The sequence below is a fragment of the Scyliorhinus canicula genome, chromosome 1 (assembly GCF_902713615.1).
Source record: "Scyliorhinus canicula chromosome 1, sScyCan1.1, whole genome shotgun sequence".
Classification (NCBI taxonomy): Eukaryota; Metazoa; Chordata; class Chondrichthyes; order Carcharhiniformes; family Scyliorhinidae; genus Scyliorhinus; species Scyliorhinus canicula.
The window spans coordinates 3,730,078-3,749,800 of NC_052146.1; the positions used below are offsets into that span (position 1 = coordinate 3,730,078).

Consider the following 19,723-nt stretch of genomic DNA (forward strand, 5'->3'; position numbering starts at 1 on the left):
AAGATGATCATAGTCTGGTTTCACCTGAAGAAACAAACAACAGTCGCTCATCAACGATCTGCATTTCTCTAACCTCCTCTCAATCAGTAAAAAACACTCCCAGGTTCTTCAGAGAAGCATTGACCCTGACCCACAGGGGGAGATATTCAGACAGGTCACCATAATAATAATAATCTTTGTTGTCACAAGTAGGCTGACATTAACACTGCAATGAAGTTACTGTGAAACGCCCCTAGTCGCCACATTCCGGCGCCTGTTCGGGTACACAGAGGGAGAATTCAGAATTCTTTGAGGAAGTGACAAAGTTAATTGATGAGGGAAGGGCTCTAGATGTCATATACATGGACTTCAGTAAGACGTATGATAAGGTTTCCCATGGCAGGTTGATGGAAAAAGTGAAGTCGTATGGGGTTCAGGGTGTACTAGCTAGATGGATAAAGAATTGGCTGGGCAACAGGAGACAGAGAGTAATGGTGGAAGGGAGTGTCTCAAAATAGAGACGGGTGACTAGTGGTGTTCCACAGGGATCCGTGCTCGGACCACTGTTGTTTATATAAATGACCTGGAGGAAGGTATAGGTGGTCTGATTAGCAAGTTTGCAGATGATACTAAGATTGGTGGAGTTGCAGATAGCGAGGCGGACTGTCAGTGAATACAGCAAAATATAGATAGATTGGAGAGTTGGGCAGAGAAATGGCAGATGGAGTTCAATCCAGGCAAATGCGAGGTGATGCATTTTGGAAGATCAAATTCAAGAGCGGACTATATTGTCAATGGAAGGGTCCTGGGGAAAATTGATGTACAGAGAGATCTGGGAGTTCAGGTCCATTGTACCCTGAAGGTGGCAACGCAGGTTGATAGAGTTGTCAAGAGGGCATACAGCATGCTTGCCTTCATCGGACGGGGTATTGAGTACAAGAGTTGGCAGGTCATGTTACAGTTATATAGGACTTTGGTTCGGCCACATTTGGAATACTGCGTGCAGTTCTGGTCGCCACATTACCAGAAGGATGTGGATGCTTTGGAGAGGGTGCAGAGGAGGTTCACCAGGATGTTGCCTGGTATGGAAGGGTGCTAGCTATGAAGAAAGGTTGAGTAGATTAGGATTGTTTTCATTGGAAAGACGGAGGTTGAGGGGAAACCTGATTGAGGTCTACAAAATTATGAGAGGTATGGACAGGGTGGATAGCAACAAGCTTTACCCAAGAGTGGAGGTGTCAGTTACAAGGGGTCACGATTTCAAGGTGAGAGTTGGAAAGTTTAAGGGAGAAGTGAGTGGAAAGTTTTTTACGCAGAGGGTGGTGGGTGCCTGGAATGCTTTGCCAGTGGAGGTGGTAGAGGCGGGCACGATAGCATCATTTAAGATGCATCTAGACAGATATATGAACGGGCGGGCAACAGAGGGAAGTAGACCTTGGAAAATAGGAGACAGGTTTAGATAAAGGATCTGGATCGGCGAAGCTGGGAGGGCCGAAGGGCCTGTTCCTTGCTGTAATTTTCTTTGTTCTTTGGTACGGGAATTGAACCGCTGGCTTTGTTCTGCATCACAAACCAGCTATTTAGCCCACTGTGCTAAACCAGCCAAAGACATGCTCAGAGAGTTGGGTTTAGCAGAGCAGCTGATAGGAGACAGAGAGGCCGAGGTGTTCAGGGAGGAAATCCCAGAGCTCAGAATCCATACAATCCCTGCTGCGGCGAAAGAGGCCATTCAGCCCATCAAGTCTGCACCGACCCTACGAAAGAGTATTTGCCTATCCCCATAACCCTGCATATTGATCATGGCCAATCCACCTAAACTGCACGTCTTTGGACTGTGGGAGGAAACCGGAGCACCCGGAGGAAACCCACGCACACACGGGGAGAACATGCAGACTCCGCACAGACAGTGACCCAAGGCCAGAATCGCACCCGGGGTTAGTGACGCTGTGAGGCAGCAGTGCTAACCTGGGTCCCTGACGCTGTGAGGCAGCACTGTGACACCGTGCCGCCCGCCAACGCAGCTGGAGGCACAGCTACCAATGGTGGAGAAATGGGGGGGGGGGGTACCCAAGAGGCCGGACTGGGAGGGTGAGGCGTGCCTGGCAAGATTGTGGGGCTGTCAAGAGTTTGGGAGAGGGTGCAGTAATTTCTTCTCAAATGTATTTTATTCCAAACATGCGCAAAGATACAGCAACACAAATCAATTACATTCTCAACACAAGCGTGTAGTCAGTGAAATTGAGGCGAGGGGACTGGTTTAGCACAGTGGGCTAAACAGCTGGCTTGTAATGCAGAACAAGGCCAGCAGCGCGGGTTCAATTGCCGTACCGGCCTCCCCGAACAGGCGCCGGAATGTGGCGACTAGGGGCTTTTCACAGTAACTTCATTGAAGCCTACTCGTGACAATAAGTGATTATTATTATCATGAATCGGGAGCCAGTGCAGTGAATGAGCAGGTGGCCAGTGACAAGGACCGGCTGCAGGTTAGAACATGAGCTGCAGAGTTTTCTGTGAGTTCAGGTACATGGAGGAGAGAATCTGGGAGAGCAGGCAGGAGTGTATTGGAATAATCGAGACTGGAACTAATGATGGCGGAAACGTGGTTTCAGCTGGAGGGTAAACTGATGGAGGGGCTGACTCAAGCGGTTATATTTTTATTCAATTATGAGAGTTGGGTATTGCTGACGAGGACAGCATTTATTGCCCACCCCCCGATTGCCCTGGGGAAGGTAGGGGTGAGCTGGCAACTTGAACCGCTGCAGTCCTTGAGGTGTAGGTACACCCTGAGTGCTGTTAGGGAGGGGGTTGCAGCATTTTGACCCGACAGTGAAGGAACAGCCGATATATTTCCTGGTCAGGGTGGTGAGTGACTCGGGGGGAGGTGGAAACAATCAGGCTGCGTAATGGAGTAATGCAACTTCGGAAGCTCCGCTTAGAGGTAAATCAGACCCTAATGATGTAACATGAGTGCATCATCAGCGTGGAGATAACGGCTCAATGGTAATGGCAATACTCTGAATAACGCAGAGACCCAGGTTAATTTGCTGAGGATTCAAACTCCACCACAGCAGCTGGGAAAATATAAAAAGAAATTCAAATCTGTTAACGCTGCCCATGAAAATGATTGAATAGTACAAACCCCCACCTGGTTCACTAATGTCCTTTAGGGAAGGACATCTGACTCCACAAGTCCAGTGGTCCTGGCAGCCCTGAGGGTGAGGGGACAATGGAGACAGCACGTGGGATTGGAGGGGGCGTCAGTGTGGTCATCGATCTGTGATAATCACCGGTTTGTTCCAGGGGGCTGGACGGGGGCTTTAGGAGGTGGCAGCGGGCAGGGATTGAGAGATTTGGGGATCTCTTCATTGAGGAACATAAGAACATAGAATATACAGTGCAGAAGGAGGCCATTCGGCCCATCGAGTCTGCACTGCCCCACTTAAACCTCCACTTCCACCCTATCCCCGTAACCCAATAACCCCTCCTAATGTTTTGGTCACTAAGGACAATTTATCACGGCCAATCCACCTAACCTGTACGTCTTTGGACTATGGGAGGAAACCGGAGCACCCGGAGGAAACCCACGCAGACACGGGGAGAATGTGTAGACTCCGCATAGACAGTGACCCAGCGGGGAATCGAACCTGGGATCCTGGAGCTGTGAAGCAATTGTGCTATCCACAATGCTACCGTGCTGGGCGAACCCACAATGTTCTGGGCGTGTCCGAAGTTGAGGGGTGTTTGGCAGGGATTTGCGGACGTCATGTCAGAGGTCCTGGATGGGAGGGTGATTCTGAGTCCAGAGATGGCAATATTTGGGGTATCGGAAGATCTGGGGGCCCGGGGGGGGGGGGGGGGGGGGGGGAGGCCAATGTTCTGTCCTTCTCCTCCCTGGTGACCCGGAGATGGATTTTACTGGAATGGAGGGACTTGGAGCCTCCAACGTCCAGGGTGTGGGTCAGTGACATGGCCGGGTTTCACAGGCTGGAGAAGATTAAGTTCGCTTTGAGAGGATCAACTCAGGGGTTCGCCCGGAGGTGACAGCTGTTCATCGACTTCTTTAAGGAAAACTGAATGTCAGCAGAAAGTGGGGGGGGGGGGGGGGGGATGGGAAGCATGGTAGTGTAAGACAAGGACAGGGAATCTAATATATGGGTAGTTAGGAGCTTGGCGGGAGGGTTGTGGGGGATGTTATTGTGATATGGATGCGTGTGGCGGGCCGCTCGGCTGTTTGGAATGTTAATTGGTTACATTTTTAAACTGTGAAAATTACAAATGCTTCAATAAAATATTTTCTAAAAACAAAAAGGGAGGGAAATCTGCCGTCCTTACCCGGTCTGGCCTACACGTGACTCCAGACCCACAGCAATGTGGGTGACTGGTACTGTAGTCACGAGGAGTCCCAAAAAGGCGAGTCCAAGAAGATTTATTTTGAGTCCAAAGTGAAGCTGTAAAGCAGCTTGGAGCACGGCCCCTCCCAGCCGGGACCACCCCAAAGTGAAGCTGTAAAGCAGCTTGGACCACGGCCCCTCCCAGCCGTGACCACCCCAAAAACACCAGGTCCCTTCCGGGCCGGCTTTTATCGGCAAAAGTGACGGGCCCCCCTGTTGGGCCCGTGCCCCTCGGCGGGGATGATCGGATCCAACACGCCCCGGGGGGAGATCAATGGAGGGTCAGAGACCCCGTGCTAGGGGGTGCCAATTTCAGTGGAGGGGCTGAATGGTCTCCGAGCTGAATTTTCTCGCTATAAGGTCTGACTAAGGCACCAAGAGTAAATCAGTAATAGTTGGGTTGGGTGGTTTTCCGCTCAATAATGTTTCTGATCTGGAGTAGAACCAAACAGCTCAAAAAGTCGAGGAGCCTCCAGTCTAAATTGGTAAATGCTCTCAATGGGGATCCAGTAATTGCTCAGTGAATATCCTTTCAAAACAAAAGCTAGAAGCTAAATCATCAACAGGCACCTCCTGTGCAAAATACAGACAATTGCAGAAAACTAACCCTTTCACAACCAAAACGCTGTCCGATTTCGAGAAATGCACAGAATGATCCCGTACAATCAGAGGCAACTTGGCCCTTCTTTAATAGAGCGATCCAATTTGTTCCACTCCCCTGGCTCTTTCACGTCCAGCGGGGGAGGGCAACATCTCATCTTAGATTCTCGTAAAACGACCGTCTCTACTCAGCCCCCCCCCCCCCCAGCCACCCCCCCCTCCCCCCCCAGCCGCCCCCCCCGCTCCCCCCCCAGCCCCCCCGCTCCCCCCCAGCCCCCCTCCCCCCTGCAGCCGCCCCCCCCCTCCCCCCCCAGCCGCCCCCCCCTCCTCCCCCCCCCCCAGCCACCCCACCCAGCCGCCCCCCCAGCCGCCCCCCCCCGCTCCAGTTGAGAGACAACCCATGAACAGAGATGCTCTGTGCAATGCTGCGCGTTGTCACTATTCCCCAGGTGAGTTGTATTGACAGTAGCAGCAAATTACCTGGTCATAGCGGAGAATCCGAGAAAGGTCAGGGGGCTGGAGGCTCCAGTGACACTTTTCGTGAAGAATTTCCTTCAGCTCATTGTCCTGCGAAGAGACAAAAGAGAATCGAGCCGTGAATGTCAGCAATTCAAGAGTCTTGGCACAAAGTGATGATGTCTCTGGCTTCCATAGCTATTTGTCCAAAATTGGCCCATTGCCAGATGCAGCATAACCCCTGGGGTAACTCCCAAGCCTCAACACAGCAACCCAAGGGTCAGCAGACCCCATGATGGACAGAAAGAGGATGGAGGGCTGACAGTAATTGGATCGGGTTTCAATGAGACAACACAGCAGAGAGCTCCTACCTACCACATCAGAACAAAACTTCATCAGGCTTCTTGGCGTGAGAACAATATCTAACCAGGAGAGATTGAGTTATACACTCAATGGACAGTCAGTACTGAGGGAATGCCGCACTGTCAGAGGGTCAGTACTGAGGGAGTGCCGCACTGTCAGAGGGTCAGTACTGAGGGAGTGCTGCACTGTCAGAGGGTCAGTACTGAGGGAGTGCTGCACTGTCAGAGGGTCAGTACTGAGGGAGCGCCGCACTGTCAGAGGGTCAGTACTGAGGGAGTGCCGCACTGTCAGAGGGTCAGTGCTGAGGGAGTGCCGCACTGTCAGAGGGTCAGTACTGAGGGAGTGCTGCACTGTCAGAGGGTCAGTACTGAGGGAGTGCCGCACTGTCAGAGGGTCAGTACTGAGGGAGTGCCGCACTGTCAGAGGGTCAGTACTGAGGGAGTGCCGCACTGTCAGAGGGTCAGTACTGAGGGAGTGCCGCACTGTCAGAGGGTCAGTACTGAGGGAGTGCCGCACTGTCAGAGGGTCAGTACTGAGGGAGTGCCGCACTGTCAGAGGGTCAGTACTGAGGGAGTGCTGCACTGTCAGAGGGTCAGTACTGAGGGAGTGCCACACTGTCAGAGGGTCAGTACTGAGGGAGCGCCGCACTGTCAGAGGGTCAGTACTGAGGGAGTGCTGCACTGTCAGAGGGTCAGTACTGAGGGAGTGCTGCACTGTCAGAGGATCAGTACTGAGGGAGTGCTGCACTGTCAGAGGGTCAGTACTGAGGGAGTGCTGCACTGTCAGAGGGTCAGTACTGAGGGAGTGCCGCACTGTCAGAGGGTCAGTACTGAGGGAGTGCCGCACTGTCAGAGGGTCAGTACTGAGGGAGTGCCGCACTGTCAGAGGGTCAGTACTGAGGGAGTGCCGCACTGTCAGAGGGTCAGTACTGAGGGAGTGCTGCACTGTCAGAGGGTCAGTACTGAGGGAGTGCTGCACTGTCAGAGGGTCAGTACTGAGGGAGTGCCACACTGTCAGAGGGTCAGTACTGAGGGAGTGCCGCATTGTCAGAGGGTCAGTACTGAGGGAGTGCCGCACTGTCAGAGGGTCAGTACTGAGGGATTGCCGCACTGTCAGAGGGTCAGTACTGAGGGAGTGCTGTACTGTCAGAGGGTCAGTACTGAGGGAGTGCCGCACTGTCAGAGGGTCAGTACTGAGGGAGTGCTGCACTGTCAGAGGGTCAGTACTGAGGGAGTGCTGCACTGTCAGAGGGTCAGTACTGAGGGAGTGCCACACTGTCAGAGGGTCAGTACTGAGGGAGAGCCGCACTGTCAGAGGGTCAGTACTGAGGGAGTGCTGCACTGTCAGAGGGTCAGTACTGAGGGAGTGCCGCACTGTCAGAGGGTCAGTACTGAGGGAGCGCTGCACTGTCAGAGGGTCAGTACTGAGGGAGTGCCGCACTGTCAGAGAGTCAGTACTGAGGGAGTGCTGCACTGTCAGAGTGTCAGTACAGAGGGAGTGCCGCACTGTCAGAGGGTCTGTACTGAGGGAGTGCCGCACTGTCAGAGGGTCAATACTGAGGGAGTGCCGCACTGTCAGAGGGTCAGTACTGAGGGAGTGCTGCACTGTCAGAGGGTCAGTACTGAGGGAGTGCTGCACTGTCAGAGGGTCAGTACTGAGGGAGTGCTGCACTGTCAGATTGTCAGTACTGAGGGAGCTCCGCACTGTCAGAGGGTCAGTATTGAGTGAGTGCCGCACTGTCAGAGGGTCAGTACTGAGGGAGCGCCGCACTGTCAGAGGGTCAGTACTGAGTGAGTGCCGCGCTGTCAGAGGGTCAGTACTGAGGGAGCGCCGCACTGTCAGAGGGTCAGTACTGAGGGAATGCTGCACTGTCAGAGGGTCAGTACTGAGGGAGTGCTGCACTGTCAGAGGGTCAGTACTGAGGGAGCTCTGCACTGTCAGAGGGTCAGTACTGAGGGAGCGCCGCATTGTCAGAGGGTCAGTACTGAGGGAGTGCCGCACTGTCAGACGGTCAGTACTGAGGGAGTGCCGCACTGTCAGAGGGTCAGTACTGAGGGAGTGCCTCACTGTCAGAGGGTCAGTACTGAGGGAGTGCCGCACTGTCAGAGGGTCAGTACTGAGGGAGCGCTGCACTGTCAGAGGGTCAGTACTGAGGGAGTGCTGCACTGTCAGAGGGTCAGTACTGAGGTAGTGCTGCACTGTCAGAGGGTCAGTACTGAGGGAGTGCTGCACTGTCAGAGGGTCAGTACTGAGGGAGTGCCGCACTGTCAGAGGGTCAGTACTGAGGGAGTGCCGCACTGTCAGAGGGTCAGTACTGAGGGAGTGCCGCACTGTCAGAGGGTCAGTACTGAGGGAGCGCTGCACTGTCAGAGGGTCAGTACTGAGGGAGTGCTGCACTGTCAGAGGGTCAGTACTGAGGTAGTGCTGCACTGTCAGAGGGTCAGTACTGAGGGAGTGCTGCACTGTCAGAGGGTCAGTACTGAGGGAGTGCCGCACTGTCAGAGGGTCAGTACTGAGGGAGCTCCGCACTGTCAGAGGGTCAGTACTGAGGGAGTGCTGCACTGTCAGAGGGTCAATACTGAGGGAGTGTTCTATTGCTGAAGTAGCATTCTTTCAGAAGCAATGTTAAATTGCGACCTCCAAGTCCACGATCAGCTGTTTGTTAAAATTTGGCATCATTTAACAAATTCTCCGTGTCCCAGTCAAATTCATTTGTCAAACAAAATCAGATTGAGTGAATTGTGAAATCCTACTGTGCATAAAATGGCTGCCCCGCTTCCCACAATGCACCAGAGGGGATATTTGTGAGGTGATTAATTGGATGTGACCTGGTTCAGGATGTTTCTGGAACATGTGATAAGATACAGTGCAAAGGATAATTCTTCTTTTTGCTGAATTTAATAAAATGATAAGTCACCGGGTTTGTGGAGATAGACTGATTCAAAGAGAGTTATTTCCTCATAATCACATTTGCTGCAGATGCAGAGGGAAGATGATTGCTTTTCACAATCTTTATCAATTTAGTTAAAGGTTTTGAAGATTCATTTTGTTAGACAAGACCTGGATTATATTGAAAAATAACTCAGTTGGCCAACTGCAAATGGCCATGAGGCCATGAGGCATTGAAGCAGAATTAGGCCACTCGGCCCATCGAGTCTGCTCCGCCATTCAATCATGGCTGATATTTTTCTCACCCCCATTCTTGGAAAAAACTATTTGAAAAACATCTTATTTCCTCATTGTGGGATGGTTTGGAATCAGCGGTCCGGAATTCAGTGACCGTCTTTCTAATCTGAATGGAAAAGACCTGAAGAATATGTTTAGTGTGTCACTGCAGCAATGAGGGTGGGAAGGGGTAACACTGTCAGAACAAAATAACCAAAATACCGAAGCTGGAATCCGAAACCAGAACAGAGGAAAAACGGAGCAGGTTGCCAGCGTCTGCACAGTAAGATAAAGTCGCCACAGTCCCAGGTGACCATTGGCTGCTTTCCCCTTGGAGGGGGGAGAGCTGACTGGTGGTGATTTAACCGGAGGGTCACCACACTTCAGGCGAGGGGCAAGGTTGAGAAGACGGGACCTTCGTGAATAACCTCAGCCGGTACGGGGATTGAACCCCCGCTGCTGGCCTCGCTCTGCATTACAAACCAGCTGTCTAGCCCACTGAGCGAGGCCAGAAAAGAGAGTTTTGAGTCCTTCGTCACAACTAAAGTGAGTGGGAACATAATAACCTTTATCCGTGTCACAGGTAGCTGTACAATAACACTGCCACGGAGTTCATAGAATCATACAATTCACAGTGCAGAAAGAGCGCATTCAGCCCATCGAGTCTGCACCGGCCCTCGGAAGGAGCATTCTGCACCCTACCCCTGTAGCCCAGTAACCCAATCCAACCTTCTTTTGGTCACCGAGGGCAATTTATCACGGCCAATCCACCTAACCTGCACACCTTTGGACTGTGGGAGGAAACCGGAGCACCCGGAGGAAACCCACGCACACACGGGGAGAACGTGCAGACTCCGCACAGACAGTGACCCAGCGGGGAATCGAACCAGGACCCGGGTGCTGTGATACAACAGTGCTAACAACTGTGCTACCGTTTAGGGATAATACTGACTCTGTTGCTGCTGCCCTTACCCCTGTGGGATCCAGTTCCATTCCAGCCTAATCTGCATTGGAAAGGTTTCCAAGTGACTCCAAATGGCTTCTTCAAAAACACGATACCGACACGATACCGACACGATGCCGACACTATACTGACACGATACCGACACTATACCGACACGATGCCGACACTATACTGACACGATACCGACACTATACCGACACGATGCCGACACTATACTGACACGATACCGACACTATACCGACACGATGCCGACACTATACTGACACTATACTGACAATATAATACATGAGCTTCTAGGTAAGTACACCTCTCCTGTGTACAGACAATTCCATTTCACTTCTGTCTGTTGCACGTGGTGATGTTGGTGTATCTGCTACATTGTTGGTTTTTATGAGGACTGGCTGGATTCTCTATTTCAGGTACTAAGTCCTCACGCCGTTGGGTAAAGTTTACACCAGCCAAAGTGCCGTGAAAAGGACCGATACCCCATTTTGCTGGGGGCTAGCAGGCAGCTGTTATGGAACTCACAGCTACAGCTACCGATACGGCCCCCCACTCTTCCGTGTCAGAGGTTGCGCTTAGATCATAGAATTTACAGTGCAGAAGGAGGCCATTCGGCCCATCGAGTCTGCACCAGCCCTTGAAAAAAGCACCCTACCCAAGCCCAAGCCTCCACCTTATACCTGTAACCCAGTAACCCCACCTCACCTTTTTTGGACACTAAGGGCAATTTATCACGGCCAATCCACCTAACCTGCACATCATTTGGGATTTGTGGGAGGAAACCGGAGCACCCGGAGGAAACCCACGCAGACACGGGGAGAACGTGCAGATTCCACACAGACAGTGACCCAGCCGGGAATCGAACCTGGGACTCTGAAGCAGGGAAGCCACAGTGCTAACCACTGTGCTACCGTGCCTCCAGCAGCCATGCTGTTTCCCATTACGGACTCATCCCGCGGACCTGGACCGCCGAAACAGTGCCTCGCATCTGCCGCTCGCCCGCCCCGGACTACCCGCACACATTGTCCAGAGTTCCGAATGAAGCCCCCCCCTGCCCTCCGACCAGCCCTCCCCCGACTGTGGCGTTCGGACGGAGTCCGCAGCCGGAATGCGAGGTTCCCGAACGTCGGGAATTCGGCCGGTCGGGGACGGCGCGCCTCAAGCAATGGCCTGAGCCGGTGGATACTCGGTGTGTACCGGTCCTCCAGCACGCCTGTTTTCAGGGGGGGGGGGGGGGGGGGGGGGAGAATTAAACCGGCACCGGTCCCGATTTCGTGTGGCAAAACGGATTCTCCGCTCTGTCGCCGAACGTGATTTCAGTGTCGGGGGGGGAATATGTTCAGATCCACGCAAACCTTTCTCCCTTTGGGCAATAGTGGGGAAGTGCTGGATCTGATTATCAGCTTGTTGAACCATGTCATGGACGCTCCATCTATGGCCAATAGGTCCTGGCACTGGATGTGAACTCAGAGGTTCTGATCCGGATTGGGGGTGGGGATCACTACCACTGTGCCACAAGACCCACCCTGCTACTGTTGCATTACAGCACACATCGCTATCTCATTACCATTACAACGAATATTCTCCAGTGCAGTATTGAGGGAGGACTGTCCTGCCAGATGTGCTTAAGTGGCCACTTAATGGCCGCTTCTGGCCAACCTCTATTTTCAGGCTGACAGACTGGGGTCCGTTCAGAGGGGAAACTGGAATTGTGGGGGGGGGGCATCTCTATCAAAGCCCCTTTCTGTCTGGGGGGGGCGCCCTCCCCTCAAGTCCCAGTCACCTCCAGACCTCCCCCGAGACCCCAATTGTCCCCCAGGCCTTTCCTACCCTCCTTGCCTGGACCCCTGACACTTACCCTGACACTTACCCTGACACTTACCCTGAGACACCTACCCTGAGACACCTACCCTGACACTTACGCTGTCACTTACCCTGACACTTACCCTGACACGCCAGTCGCGAGGAAGCTTCTTGCAGTGACTCTTCCAGCCACTGCAGTGCTGTTCCTGGAGGGACTGGATTGGTCAGCAGCCACCGTGAGGTGGGACTTCCTCCCAAGTGAGGGGCAAAACTCCCATTTTCTGCCAATCAACGCTCGTTGGAGCACAAAATGGCAGCGAGCCCTCACCATGCTAAAAATTCAAGCCTTAATGGTCGTTCGTGCTTATTGAATCATGGGCACACTATAGACTATCAAATAAACGATTAACTCCAGCGTGACATTCTTCACTTGACCCAACTTGATTGTTTGTAGATTGCAAATGTGAAATGGTTTAATGAATGAGTTCAGACACTTTCCTGTCATTTCCAATCCCGAGCTTTAACATTTTAATTTACACTTCAATGCCTTTCCCTTGTGGGCAGCTGGTATTTCAATGTTTTACCGTGACTTTGGCAGAAATAGCGGGAGCTTTTCTGAAACAGACTCAAGAGGGGGGGGGGGGGGGGGGGCAGATTCAGCAAATTGACATTGGGGCTTAAAGGGTTAAATTCCAAAGACAGGAGATGGGATTCTCCGGTCGTCGACGCCGAAATTGCGTTCGCCCATCGGCTGGAGATTCAAACTTCCTGACCAAATTGTGGGGGCACCGCTTTCACCATGCTCCCCCCCCCCAAGGCAGCGAACACGGAGAGTACGCCACGCACAGTATCAACGGCCACAGGACATTGCCTGAGACGCACCTCCCCTCCCCCCCACCCGCCCCCCCAATGCTCCGCCTCCGACCGGCCGAATTCCCAACGGTGTTGGTCACGTGTGGTCTCGTCCATTGGCAACTCGGCCTGGCGGCTGCAGACTCAGTCCAGTAGCGCCCCGGTTGGGGGAGGGCTGATCCGCAGGCAGGGGGCACTGTGGGAGGGCGTGGTCCAAGGCACGCGAGCCGGCCCGGGGGGGGGGGGGGGGGGGGGGTCAGTAGTTCGCGGGCCGGGTACGCGAGTGGCCGGCGCCATGTTGCACGGTGCGGCCACTGAGGAACACCACCTTGCACATGCGTGGCCACGGACCCGGCAATTCTCCGGGGCATATCGGCAACGGGAGGTGGGTGCTCCACACTGCTGTCCTGCTAGCCCCCAGCAAAACAGGGAATTGGTGGCCGTATTGCACCGAATTTCCCGGGGGTAAAACACCACCGTTCCCACCCCAGCGTGAGGACATAGCTGTCTGTGTACTGCCTGTGGGCACAGTCTGGGTGCCCGCTTACTGCCAGTGCAGCTCCATACTGTCTGTGGGCACAGTCTGGGTGCCCGCTTACTGCCAGTGCAGCTCCGTACTGCCTGTGGGCACAGTCTGGGTGCCCGCTTACTGCCAGTCCTGCTGTCAGCTCCGTACTGCCTGTGGGCACAGTCTGGGTGCCCGCTTACTGCCAGTGTAGCTCCGTACTGCCTGTGGGTACAGTCTGGGTGCCCGCTTACTGCCAGTGCAGCTCCGTACTGCCTGTGGGTACAGTCTGGGTTCCCGCTTACTGCCAGTCCTGCTGTCAGCTCCGTACTGTCTGTGGGCACAGTCTGGGTGCCCGCTTACTGCCAGTCCTGCTGTCAGCTCCGTACTGCCTGTGGGCACAGTCTGGGTGCCCGCTTACTGCCAGTCCTGCTGTCAGCTCCGTACTGCCTGTGGGCACAGTCTGGGTGCCCGCTTACTGCCAGTCCTGCTGTCAGCTCCGTACTGCCTGTGGGCACAGTCTGGGTGCCCGCTTACTGCCAGTCCTGCTGTCAGCTCCGTACTGCCTGTGGGCACAGTCTGGGTGCCCGCTTACTGCCAGTGCAGCTCCGTACTGTCTGTGGGCACAGTCTGGGTACCCGCTTACTGCCAGTGCAGCTCTGTACTGCCTGTGGGCACAGTCTGGGTGCCCGCTTACTGCCAGCGCAGCTCCGTACTGTCTGTGGGCACAGTCTGGGTGCCCGCTTACTGCCAGTGCAGCTCTCAGCTCCGTACTGCCTGTGGGCACAGTCTGGGTGCCCGCTTACTGCCAGTCCTGCTGTCAGCTCCGTACTGCCTGTGGGCACAGTCTGGGTGCCCGCTTACTGCCAGTCCTGCTGTCAGCTCCGTACTGCCTGTGGGCACAGTCTGGGTGCCCGCTTACTGCCAGTGCAGCTCCGTACTGTCTGTGGGCACAGTCTGGGTACCCGCTTACTGCCAGTGCAGCTCTGTACTGCCTGTGGGCACAGTCTGGGTGCCCGCTTACTGCCAGCGCAGCTCCGTACTGTCTGTGGGCACAGTCTGGGTGCCCGCTTACTGCCAGTGCAGCTCTCAGCTCCGTACTGCCTGTGGGCACAGTCTGGGTGCCCGCTTACTGCCAGTCCTGCTGTCAGCTCCGTACTGCCTGTGGGCACAGTCTGGGTGCCCGCTTACTGCCAGTCCTGCTGTCAGCTCCGTACTGCCTGTGGGCACAGTCTGGGTGCCCGCTTACTGCCAGTGCAGCTCCGTACTGTCTGTGGGCACAGTCTGGGTACCCGCTTACTGCCAGTGCAGCTCTGTACTGCCTGTGGGCACAGTCTGGGTGCCCGCTTACTGCCAGCGCAGCTCCGTACTGTCTGTGGGCACAGTCTGGGTGCCCGCTTACTGCCAGTGCAGCTCTCAGCTCCGTACTGCCTGTGGGCACAGTCTGGGTGCCCGCTTACTGCCAGTCCTGCTGTCTGCTCCGTACTGCCTGCGGGCACAGTCTGGGTGCCCGCTTACTGCCAGTCCTGCTGTCAGCTCCGTACTGCCTGTGGGCACAGTCTGGGTGCCCGCTTACTGCCAGTCCTGCTGTCAGCTCTGTACTGCCTGTGGGCACAGTCTGGGTGCCCGCTTACTGCCAGTGCAGCTCCGTACTGTCTGTGGGCACAGTCTGGGTACCCGCTTACTGCCAGTGCAGCTCCGTACTGTCTGTGGGCACAGTCTGGGTGCCCGCTTACTGCCAGCGCAGCTCCGTACTGTCTGTGGGCACAGTCTGGGTGCCCGCTTACTGCCAGTGCAGCTCCGTACTGTCTGTGGGCACAGTCTGGGTGCCCGCTTACTGCCAGTGCAGCTCCGTACTGTCTGTGGGCACAGTCTGGGTGCCCGCTTACTGCCAGTCCTGCTGTCAGCTCCGTACTGCCTGTGGGCACAGTCTGGGTGCCCGCTTACTGCCAGTCCTGCTGTCAGCTCCGTACTGCCTCCGGTTTGGGCCCTATGCTAGTTCTGGGATGTCAATGGTGGGGGGGCAGCACCCGTGTGAAGCACATGATCCACTGGCTGGAACCCGTAAACAGCCCCCCCCCCCCACACACACACCTCCAATCTCTGACACGAGGGGCTGGGCTGTTACAAATGAAAAGCTCTTGTTGCAGACTCTGGGTGAGGGATGTGTTCCACCCGTCAGACAAATGCAGTTCGAGATCCTTTGCGCTGGTTTAGAAAATCACTAGAAACTGACCCCCCCCCACAAGACTGGTCACGCCCCCAGGTTGAGTTTATCGCCATGGCAATTTTCCACCTATTTGATGAGCCTATTAAAATTAAAGTCATGCTCTGGGCACACACAGAGACATCAATCGGCACCTTTTAAAAGCTTTTAAATGTGAAGAATTATTTTCATTTACCCTGAAGTTGACAATGGGCTGAAATGTTAGTAGAAAATGGTTCTGCAGATCTGGAATGTTGTTGGCATTGCTCAGGGGCGATGGACCGAGGACTAAACCTGCAGCAGGTCAACTTTCTTCAATATAATCGAGGAGACAGGAAACAAATAAAGAGATTTGCTCCTGAAGCAATGCCTGACTAACGGCGGGTTTTACATTTGGCAATACGCAAATGAGACTCGGGAAGAACATGAAAATCCCTGAAAATCGTTGCAGTTGGTGCCCAGATTCCCGGCTGCATCCGGAGTGGAAACACTAACCCTGTTACTATTGCCCAGACATTAGTGCCTCGAGATATACGTTCCTCGACAGTCATCCTCACACAATCTATCAGCACATTCTATCCCTCACCCCCACAGGAACAGTCAAACATGCTGCACAACATTTACCTTACCCTGCCCGTCTGTGGACAGTAAATGCACCAAGAAAACTCTTGCACACACAATTCTGCAAAGACTCCCCCCCCCCCTCTAAAGAGCATTGGTCCAGGGGTCGCAGGTTCGATTCCCGGCTTGGGTCACTGTCTGTGCGGAGTCTGCACGTTCTCCCCCCGTGTCTGCGTGGGTTTCCTCCGGGGGCTCCGGTTCCCTACCACAAGCCCCGAAAGACGTGCTGTTAGGCGAATTGGACATTCTGAATTCTCCCTCTGTGTACCCGAACAGGTGCCGGAATGTGGTGACTAGGGGATTTTCACAGTAACTTCATTGCAGTGTTAATGTAAGCCTACTTGTGACATTAAAGATTATTATTATTATTAAAGTAGATGGTTTTTTTTTACAATCTGACACTTCCGTGGTCACCATTTCCAGAACCTCAACGTGGTTTAATTCAATGATAATAATCTTTATTATTGTCACAAGTAGGCTTCCTTGCTGTCTGGAGAATGACTGATGAGCGCAGGATTCTGGACAAGACCGACACTGGCTTATGCCGAATGACAGTAACACATTAAACACGCATCGCAATAGACAGCAGCCCCCAAATCGGCTGTCACGTTGACAAACTACCCAAGTCTGAAATCTGTGGCCTCCGCAAGCAGAAGCTTCAATATAAAACTCACACGATTTATTGTTGAGGCACTTAAAGGGAAGCTGGATAAACACATGAGGGAGGAAGGAATTGGAGGATTATGGTGAGGGGGGGGTGAAACGAAGAGGCGAGTGAGGAGGCTAATGTGGAACACTGGCTGTAGACCCTCTGGGCTGAACGATCTGTTTGTGTGCTGTAGATTTGATGTAGTTTGAGATAGCTCTCGCGATGACCACGCCGGCCGGGGGGTCACTCATCGAACCTCCCCGGGGGCTCAGAGAGGATGGGTTCCTGTGGTAGGGGGTGGAGGCCCACCCAGCTGGGACTCGTTACCGAGACCTAGAAATGTTGCTCCCAGACGGGAACCGGGAATTCCGATAATCCCGGGCTGGGGCATTTGCGTTGGGGTGCCTCAGCAGCGCTCTTTTGAGTTGAAATAAATCTGTTTAACATTCTTCCTCGTGATTCCTGGATGAGTACATTGGCGACGAGGATCGGGTATGAATTCTGGACAGCCTTCCTTGAAACTCCGGTAAGGAATAAAGTGCTAGGATAACCCGCAAAAGCCTCTATTCGGAAAACTTGTGCCATATGATGCAGGCGTAGAGAAGTGGCCCCGTATACTGCAAGATTGCGCTATTTTCTCATGCTAATTGCTGGGGCTGGTTTAGCACACTGGGCTAAATCGCTGGCCTTTAAAGCAGACCAAGGCAGGCCAGCAGCACGGTTCAATTCCCGTACCAGCCTCCCCGAACAGGCGCCGGAATGTGGCGACTAGGGGCTTTTCACAGTAACTTCATTGAAGCCTACTCGTGACAATAAGGGATTTTCATTTCATTTCATTGAAAGTGACAACTGACACAAAGTAATCCTTCTGACTACTTGTGGAGCCCTGCCCTTCGCCATCAGAAAGAGTTTGATGTAGATATAATAATAATCTTTATTGTCACAAGTAGGCTTAATTAACACTGCAATGAAGTTACTGTGAAAAGCCCCCTAGTCGCCACATTCCGGCGCCTGTTCGGGTCACAGAGGGAGAATTCAGAATGTTCAATTTATCTAACAGCACGGACTGAATTTCTCTGACCCCCCACCGGGTTGGAGAATTACCGGGAGCCGGTGTGGATCCCTCACCTGCCAGCCGCCGAATTCTCCGGCACCGGATATTCGGCAGGGGCGGGAATCGCGTTGCGCCTGTCAGCGGGCCCCCCCGGCGATTCTCCGGCCTGCAATGGGCCGAAGTCCCGCTGCTGTTATGCTGGTCCCGCTGGCGTGAATTAAACCAGGTATTTACCAGCGGGACCAGGCGGCGTGGGCGGGCTCTGGTGTCCGGGGGGGAGGGGGGGGGGGGGCATCTGGCCCCGGGAGGAGCCCCCACGGTGGCCTGGCCCGCGATCGGGGCCCATCGATCCGTGGATGGACCTGTCCCATGGGGGCACTCTTTCCCCTCCTCGTCGGGCATCAGCCTCCGCGATGGCCGACGTGGAGGTGACCCCCCCCCCTGCGCATGCGCGGGGATGACGTCAGCAGCCGCTGACGCTCCCGCACATGCGTGGACTTCCGCCGGCCTGCGGAGTCCCTTCGGCCCCGGCTGGCGGGCCGCCAAAGGCCTTTCCCGCTGGGACCCCCTGCCCCACCGGGAAGGGGAGATTCCAGCCCCACGTCTTTGGACTGCGGGAGGAAACCGGAGCACCCGGAGGAAACCCACGCAGACATGGGGAGGACGTGCCGACTCCGCACAGACAGTGACCCAGCCGGGAATCGAACCTGGGACCCTGGCGCTGTGAAGCCACAGTGCTAGCCACTCTGCTACCGTTGATATGCAAACGTTGAGGGAAATAAGAATTGTTTTTAAATGTGCCTTTTAACATCAGCTGTTGAAGCAAATGTAAATGTCGGCAGCAGGTGGCAGCAGTGAGAACACTGATTAAATGTAACATGAATCTTGCAGCATTGTCATTTATAATCAATCATCCCCACATTGTGCTTTGTCAGCCTATTCAAGGAACGTAGCGATATTCTACACATCTTCAAGAATGACAAGTCTGGGGAGAGGATGTTAAATAGATGCCTGAATCCTGTCCTACCCTATTGCAGAGTCTCCCTCTCTCAGAGCGATCTCTCAGCCCTCGTGGGGAACCCCGTGGACCGCGGTCGCTCCAACAGGCCGGATTCTGAAAGTTCTCACCATTTGGATCATTTTGGAAGTGGGGCCAGGCTGCCGGACAATCTCACAGCTTTCACAATCTCGCCGCAATTAAAGGTTGGGGTGGTCACGGCTGACCCTATGTTATGACTGGGTGAGATTTCCCAGTGTCTGGGTCAACATTCTCCCCTCAACCAACACCGTTGGACAAAAAAGAATGAGGCCGGTAAACGCGTCAACCTATTTTTGTGGGATCTTGCTGTGTATGTCTGTGGCTGGATAATGATTTCTGAGAGAGGGAATGAAATTCAGGGGCTGGTTTAGCAAGGGGCTGGTTTAGCACAGGGCTAAATCGCTGGCTTTTAAAGCAGACCAAGCAGGCCAGCAGCACGGTTCGATTCCCGTACCAGCCTCCCCGAACAGGCGCCGGAATGTGGCGACTAGGGGCTTTTCACACTAACTTCATTGAAGCCTAATCGTGACAATAAGCGATTTTCATTTTCATTTTCAAATGGTTATAAATACAAGTCCTTCTTTGCCAAGGATTCAGAATATAATAATAATCTTTTTGTCACAAGTCCGCTGACATTAACGCTGCAATGAAGTTACTGTGAAAATCCCCTAGTCACCACACTCCGGCGCCTGTTCGGGTACACAGAGGGAGAATTCAGAATGTCCAATTCACCTGACAGCACGTCTTTCAGGACTTGTGGGAGGAAACCGGAGCACCCGGAGGGAACCCACGCAGACACGGGGAGAACGTTCTGTACAGACAGTGACCCAGCCGGGAATCGAACCTGGGACCCTGGCCCTGTGAAGTCATAGTGCTAACCACTGTGCTACCGTGAATAAGAGGTGATTTCATGGAAACGTCCAAGGTTTTGACGGGGTTTAAAGGATGGGCGCTGAGAGGTTGCTTCGTCTGGCGGAGGAATCTGAAACATGGTGAGCCAGTCTCAGGGGAAGTGGCCGACGGCTTTGGATTGAGGTGAGGAAAACTTTCTTCACTCAAAGGCTTGTCAATCT

At 53.9% G+C, this 19,723-nt stretch overlaps 1 protein-coding gene across 1 annotated transcript in view; it reads right to left on the reverse strand.

The window, feature by feature from the left end:
* rimbp2 (RIMS binding protein 2) overlaps positions 1-19,723 on the reverse strand; it is a 458,956-nt gene that overhangs the window by 166,232 nt on the left and 273,001 nt on the right. Inside the window, exons 3-4 of the mRNA XM_038817813.1 lie at positions 5,451-5,537; positions 4-24 (exon numbers count right to left, since the gene is read on the reverse strand). Coding sequence (XP_038673741.1) covers positions 4-24; positions 5,451-5,537 — 108 coding nt within the window. The remainder of the gene's footprint in view (positions 1-3; positions 25-5,450; positions 5,538-19,723) is intronic.